The sequence below is a fragment of the Echinops telfairi genome, unplaced genomic scaffold (genome assembly GCF_000313985.2).
Source record: "Echinops telfairi isolate 266 unplaced genomic scaffold, ASM31398v2 ScPeMD7_7417;HRSCAF=8455, whole genome shotgun sequence".
Taxonomy (NCBI): Eukaryota; Metazoa; Chordata; class Mammalia; order Afrosoricida; family Tenrecidae; genus Echinops; species Echinops telfairi.
Genome location: NW_022111317.1, coordinates 7365718 through 7373183, shown reverse-complemented (window position 1 = coordinate 7373183; position 7466 = coordinate 7365718). Strand labels below are relative to the sequence as shown.

At 47.3% G+C, this 7466-nt stretch overlaps 1 protein-coding gene across 1 annotated transcript in view; it reads left to right on the top strand.

The window, feature by feature from the left end:
• Positions 1 to 4699, top strand: part of LOC101645350 (phospholipase A and acyltransferase 3-like) — a 14199-nt gene extending 9500 nt beyond the window's left edge. Inside the window, exons 2-3 of the mRNA XM_045297188.1 lie at positions 1172 to 1612; positions 4459 to 4699. Coding sequence (XP_045153123.1) covers positions 1172 to 1612; positions 4459 to 4560 — 543 coding nt within the window. The 3' untranslated portion in view covers positions 4561 to 4699. The remainder of the gene's footprint in view (positions 1 to 1171; positions 1613 to 4458) is intronic.
• The last annotated feature ends 2767 nt before the right edge of the window (positions 4700 to 7466 follow it).

Sequence of the window (7466 nt, the reverse complement as noted above, 5' to 3'; positions counted from 1 at the left end):
CCTCCTCCTTTCAATTAGCCCCACATGTTATTATCGGCCAGGCTGGCACAATTAACTAACTCACAGGTCAAGAGCCCTTGGGCAGAATCAGAACCAGGAGTTTCTGACCTTTTGCGTGTGTACCCCTGTGCCACTCACTAGCATGGCACCAAGGTACACGATTTAAGAAGACCCTCCTTCTCAGGTGTGGGTCCCTCCTTGTCCATGCTCTGCCACCTGGGCCTACATGGAGTTTGAACCTCATGGGGCCTCCTTTGCAGATCTCACATGGTCCCATTCTCTGGGTACCCACACTGATTCCGTCCACAAGCCCCGAGCTCAAACCCCGCCACATCATCTCTTTTATTTTTCTCAATTAATTTCTCATGTACTGCCTGGCCTCTTTGTAACAAGTCTGACTCTGCTAGATTTTCCAAAGTCTTAGAATTCTACCCAGGGCAAAGGGGGCCCACCCTCTTTGGAAGGCCAAGCGCAGCAGGTCCTAGCGTCTGCTCCGTCCCTCCTGCCACTGCTTGCTGCTGCCACATGGTGCCGCAGCTGAAGCTTGGTTCTGCCCGAGTCAACAGGTACACTCACTGCTGTTCATTGGATAAGAATGAGCGTCCTCTCCTGATATCTAAGCCAGGGCTCCAGGGGTGCCCCTCTTGAATTCACAGCCAACTTCCCAGTCCAAAGCATGCTTTCCTTCTCTCACTGTACCAGGTTGGCCGGGTCAAGAGGGTGCCTTGACTCTGTGCAGGCATCAGCTCCCCCTCACAGCCGTCCTGTCTTCCTTAGAAGCCCGATTCCCTTAGATCAAGGTGATTTCACTTCTGGAGCTCTGTTGCTCTCCCAGGTGGGGCTGGGCCCTCGTTCCTCCTGGGCTCACACATGTCCTTTCGCAGCCAGCAGCTGTGAGGTTGGATCCCTTTGCTTCCAGAAGGGTGGCGAATCCTTTGTGTGTTCCCATCCGCCCTCTCTGCAGGAATCATGGTGTGCCTGTCAATGAGCTGTAGCCTTGACAGAATCAGGAGAGGGTCCGATCTGTTCCCTCGGAATTTTGAATATACACACTTGGCATAGATCCAGAGGGCTACTCAAGCATCACAGGCAGTCGAAGGTCAGCTTCTCTGGGTTATGAACATAATCACAACACCCGCCGTGGGGCTCCACACTGCGCATTTCAGATTAGGAAACCAGGGCCCAGAGATTACAAACACCTTTTCCGAAATCGCCCAGCCATGGGCCTTATCCCTTTCCCTTGGCCTTTCTACATCTTACTCACCTCCTTGTGGATGGTGCTGGGTCAGCTCAGTCCTGCAGCCAGGGACCAATCGCTCTGTTTCCTCTTTGTGGGTCCACAGGTGAGATCGCAGGAGCTGGTGCCGCCAGTATCATGTCTGCCCTGGCGGATAAGGCCATCGTGAAGAAGGAACTACTGCGCGTTGTGGCCGGGAGGGACAGGTACCGGGTCAATAACAAGCACGATGACAAGTACCCACCACTACCTCCCAGCAAGATCATCCAGCGGGCCGAGGAACTGGTGGGCCAGGAGGTGCTCTACAAGCTGACCAGCGAGAACTGCGAGCACTTTGTGAATGAGCTGCGCTACGGAATCCCCCGCAGTGACCAGGTGGGTCCTCAGCCTGTGTCCCCATCTACAGGAACCAGACCTTCCCCCAGCTCTCAGTGCCTGGGCCTCTGTTATGGGCTGGGCCAAGGTAGAGAGAGTGGAATGGACAAGGCCCGAATAGTAGGGGTGGAATGTCCCTGATCTCATATCTCCATGAATGGCGACCTCTCCTGGGTTTCTCTCTTCATCCTGAGCTCTTTTCTCTTCTCCCTTTCCTTGTGGGGACCATCTGCATCCCTGAGTGGGGCAACAAGGGCCATGATACCAACAGAGACAGGTAACCTTGTTACTTCTTCCTCATTCTCTTGGCTCACTTGTCTTTGAAATAGGCACAAATATGGATCTCTTCCAATCAGTTATCCAGGGAGTCATCTTCCAAATTGCTTGGCATAGGTGGGTGAGTGCTTCCAGTACTTCATCGGCTTATTGAAACATTTCAGTTGGTATTCCATCGGTTCTTGGAGTCTTGTTTTTGGCTAATGCCTTCAGTGCAGCTTGGACGTATTCTTCAGTACTATTGATACTTGGTCATATACTATCTCTTGAAATGGTTGAAGAGTTCTTTTTGATACACTGACTCTGTGTAGTTCTTTCATCTTCTTTCCTGCACCGCACAATCTGTAATTTGCCCATAGAATCTTTCGATATAGCAACTGAAGGCTTGAATTTTTTCTTCAGTTCCTTCAGCTTTATTTATACTGAGCGTGTTCTTCCTTTTGGGCTTGGTACCGCCAGGTCTTCACACATTTCATTAGAATACTTTCCTTTGTCTTCTTGAGCTGTCCTTTTGAAATTTTCTGTTCAGCTCTTTTACTTCATCCTTTCTTCCCTTTGCTTGAGCGACTCCACATTTCAGAGTCTCTTCTGACCTCCCCTTTGCTCTCTTCTTTCTCCCTGGTCTTTTTAATGACCATTTGCTTTCTTCATGGGGTGCTCTTGATGGCATCCCACAGCCCATGGCATCCGATTGTCATTAGTGCTCTATCTGCTCAATCAGTTCTTGAGATGGTCTCAAAATTCAGATGGGATAGACTCAAGGTCATATTTTGGCTCTCATGGACTTGTTTGAATCTTCTTCAACTTGTGCCAGACCGTACATACGAGCAACTGATGGTCTGTTCCACAGTCAGCCCTTGGACTCATTTTGGCTGCTAATATTATTTCCTCGTGGCCTCGTCCTGCATATTTGATTTCTCTGTATTTTAAATGGCGAGGTCCATGTGTACAGTCTAGATGTCTCTAGACTTGAGAAGATGTCTCTAGGCATTGACAAATTTACCCCAAAGGGAAAAACCCTACGTGGTTGAAAACCATGGCCTACATTATGATCATAACACACACTGTGAGCCTGATTGAAATAGGACTTCTCCATATGTCCCATCTCATTCAAGGTGGTGAAGTTAGTAGAACTTAGCATGTGTCCAGTGGAAGTGTTCTTTGTAAGAACTTTCAAAGCAGCCATTCTCTTTGTTGTTTAACTCCTGAGGACAGTTAGTTCATTTTAAAGAGTCTTGTCACTCCTCCTTTTAATTTTGGCTAGCTTCTTGAAAACAATAGCGTAGTTCTCTCTCCACTCGAATACTCGTGAATCATCTAACTTCCTAGTAAGAAAGGGAAGTAGATGTCATTTAAAATGTGATTTGCATTTCAGATGTCCAGGGGTATGCTTTTTCAAACTTCTACTTTAGAGCTACCTAAAATCCACCTGATACACCTTTGCAGAGGTGTCTTCTTACTCACTGTTGTTAGGTATGTCACATTGGCCCCTGTTCATTATGACCTGACTTACAACAGAACAAAAAAACACTGCCTGGTTCTAGAGTGAATGTAAAATGTATGATATGCTCTGTAATGCAACATAAACATTTTGTTTTATTTTTTAAGAGTGTGAATTAAGCCACTGTCCTATGCCAAAATACAAAGACAAAAATTCCTTTTAAACTCACTGCCGTTGAGTCGATTACAACTCATGGTGACTCTCTAGGACAGAACTCTACCAGGGAGTTTCTGAGACTAACTTTATGGGAGTGGAAATCCTGGTCTTTCTTCTGTGATGATTTCAAACAGTTAGCAGCCCAACGCCTAACCACTACCCCACCGGGGCTCCTAATAATTGTAAGTGCTTCACCACTGTCCATTGCCGAGTCACTTTCCTGAGAAGAGGTCAAGTGCACCTCTGTGCCTGGAAGGACTAACCACGGTGACAGCCAAGACCGAGGAGGTCCTTACTCTCCTGGAGGTCACAATTCATTGCGTCTTCATCTCTCCAATTCCCCTCTACTTCACACTGACTTCAAGAGTTCTCAATTGGCCATCCTGGACTGCCCCCTTTGCCGTTATATAGCCATTCTGTGGGGGATTCATGGGTTTCAAATACCTCCAGGTCAGTAAAGTACCATCCACTTCAGTTCATAAGAATTCCATGCCAGCTGGCTCCACCTGCTGATTTTTCCCCCATCTAGCCTTCTCCTCGTGCCACTCTGACAACATTTGCAGACTAGCCAGTGTACCTTGGCAAGCAAGCTAAGGGACATGGGAGATGACCTAAACCTAATGTCTCTGTTGAGTGTGCAAGGATCCCTGGTGGTACAGTGATTAAGGGCTCAGCTACCAACCCAAAAGGCCAGAGGTTTGAACCCATAACTGTTGTGCAGAGAAAAGATGTGGCAGCCCGCTTCGGTCAAGAGTACAGACTTGGAAAACCATATGGGGCAGTCGTACTCTGTCCTGTAGAGCCATTGTGAGTTGGAATCAAGTCCCTAGCCTGGAGTAATAGGTTTCGGCGATATGGACAGCCTGTGCTCATTTCCTGACAGATAGTCTGAGCCCCTCTCTTTTTCTTGCAGGTCAGAGAGGCAGCCGTTAAACTTGGCGTTGCAAGCGTGGGCTTCGCAGCCTTGGGCCTCATTGGAACCATGTTCATCAGAAACAAGAGGCAAAAGCAATAATCCGAAGAGATGCAGCAGTGCCTTTCTAAGTGATTAGGATCTCCTTTTGCTAAAGGGATTGGCTTTATAGGTGCGGCCTATGGCTTTCATTCTGTGTTAGAGTGAGACTAATTTTCACGAAATAAAATAAAGCACAATAGAGGGAGATTTTTATCAGGGAATGGTAGTCAGAATGGCCTGAGGCGAATTCTGTTTCTGTGATTTTGTCTCACTTGCTCTTTGAGGGCTGTGTTCATGGCACTCTTTTGCTGATAAGAACCAGAGTGAGTTGAACTAATTATGGGAATCAAAGGAAATTGAGGTAACTTCAGTCATCTCCTTGTGGGGGATCCACACGGGGCAGGAAAAGTCAGATGGATCTACAAGAACAGGGGCCCTCATCAGTCTCCCGGCCTGGAATTTGACTCACCCTATGGCTCACATGTCAGCCAAGCAGTGGACAGATCTTCAAGGGGAACAGTAACCCTGGGGTCGTATGCACTCCTTCAAATAATCAAACATTTGAGACCAAGAGGGCAGCCTTTATGCACAAAGGTCAGAAGGGTTAGGCATGAATGAAATGGGGAATGAAAACAGGCAACCCAGAGCGAACGTGGGATAAGTGGTGTTGTTAGGTAGGCCAGCATAGGACTGGGGGATGTCCGTTAACACGTGTCCAGAGGGCCAAGCTAGGGGAACAAAGGAGTGGCACACTGCACATGCTCAGGGTTCCCGCCGGTAGGCAGGGGTGGGCGTAAACCTGAATTGGCTCACCATGTCAGGTAAATTCAATTCAGCCAATGGGGTTGATCAGGGGTCGTCCACCACGCCTCCCTGTGGAATCCTTAAAACGGAGAGAACTTTGGAGAGAGAGAACTTTGGCGGGAAGAGAGAGGAGAACTTAGGCGCAGGGAACTTTGGGACGCTTTGCATGAAGCCGAGCAGCTTCCAACCAGGCCGCATGTCCGGGAGGAGCCCCTTGGGTGCCATGTAAACCTGAAACTTCTTCTAATTCTCACAAAACTCACTTCGATCACGAACCAGGATCACGAACCAGGCTTCGGCGTGAATTCTTTCTCGCGCAGAGCCAAGGACCGAGGTATAAATCTAGCTCCAGAGAGATCTAACAGTGTTACTTTGTGGGAATACAATCAATGGCATGAAACAAAATGAGTCTGCATTGTTGAAGAGCTGGTTTGCTCGACAAACCTTCACCTAATTTATAATGAAAAGTTAAAAGGATTAATAAAGAAACAAATTGAATTAATAAAAAGTTAAAAAGAAAGAGGAAACCGTGCACCTCAGCTAGCCAGGACCCTCAGTGTAGAACTAGATGCGGCACAGCTCCTGGTAGCTGGAGCCGGTCGATGTAGCTGTTCAGGGGAGTTAATAAATAAACAAAATCCTCTGCTATTGGGTGCCTGACTATGATGAAAAATAGCTTCTGGGGTCTAACAAAACAAGGGGTCTTTTAACAAAACAAGCAACCCTCCAAGGGAGGAGTCAGCTAAGTTCACAAGGAAGAATCACGCCAGCCCATGTGAGCCAAAGATTGCAAATAAGATCCAAACCTGGAGGAGGAAATGGAACTAGTACCTAAGTTCAAAGCCATTTAGAATTTAGGTAGAAATGTTGTATAAAGATATAGATGGTAGCGGTCGCCCAAAATACATTTTCACGGTCCTTACATGGATTGAGTCCCAGGTGAGTCCCCAATACACATACCAGATGAAAACACTGGAAAGTGGGTTTTAGCAGCTGTGCTTAGCCTGGAACGCGACACCATATAATTAGATCTCCCTCTGGCCCCAATGTGCATTTATTCTGAAATTTTAACATTCTGTTTTCTGAGGTCTTTACCTGAGGTATATGGTCATCGTGGTGGGTCCTTGTTTGTTATTTGTGCTTGTTTTGTATTATTTTTCTATATGAGAAAACTGGAATGGGTGGAATTATAAAGACAGTAGCAGGATTGATGATTGCCTGGGGGCATAGAAAGGGGGAACAGAGGAAATGGGGAGTCAGCATCATCAATAAGCCCAAGAAGGAAGAAAAGGTTCCAAATGGATTGTGGCAATTATTGTACAACCTTTCTTGATATGATTGAGCTATTGAATTGCATGATATGTTCATTATAATTCAGTTTTTTATAGAAAGAATTGAATGCATTTAAACTAAATCATTCCCAAATGAGGAGACAGAAAAGGCACCTCATTTCAGGTGGCTTCCAACCTTCCTTGGTTTGTGTTGACCAGTGGTCATCTCTGCCTCCATGGTCATGGTCCTGTCTAGACATGGATCAGTTACTCCACATTTGCATCCCAAAAAGGGGTGGGGGGTGGGGGCAAGAGACCAAAGAACAAGGCCGGGCACCTTCTGGATGACAGTAAAAGGATTTGGTAAGAAGCTTACTTACAAAGTAATCCCTAAGCGGCAGCAGGGCTGACTTCAGACTCAGCGCCCTCCCGTGGGAGGCAGAGACTTTGATGTCCCTGATGAGGAGAGGTAGCTCCCCACCAGGACTCCAGACCTCGTAGTGGCTGCGACAATGGGCTCGCGAGTCAGAACAACTGTGGAATGGCACGGGACCGGGAGTGTTTTGCTTTGTTCTGTCTAAGGTCACTATGGGTCAGAACTGACTCGATGGCATCATCAAAAGCAACAAGCGGAAGAACAAAAACCGTCAGAAAGGTAATCACACCAGTGGAGAACAAACACTGTGCTTGGGTCACCTGGCTTTTACCAAGGGGGTAATTCCAGGGTTCTGGTATAGATTCCTTAATGGTCCCTGCAGCACAGGACAACCACAAGGTATCACCAAAGCCATAAGCAGCAGTGATACATCCACGGGGTGCCTTTAGGAGCAAGGTCCGCTCTCACAGTCATGTGTAGGTATTTGGATTATAACCAATCAGTTGTACCTGGCA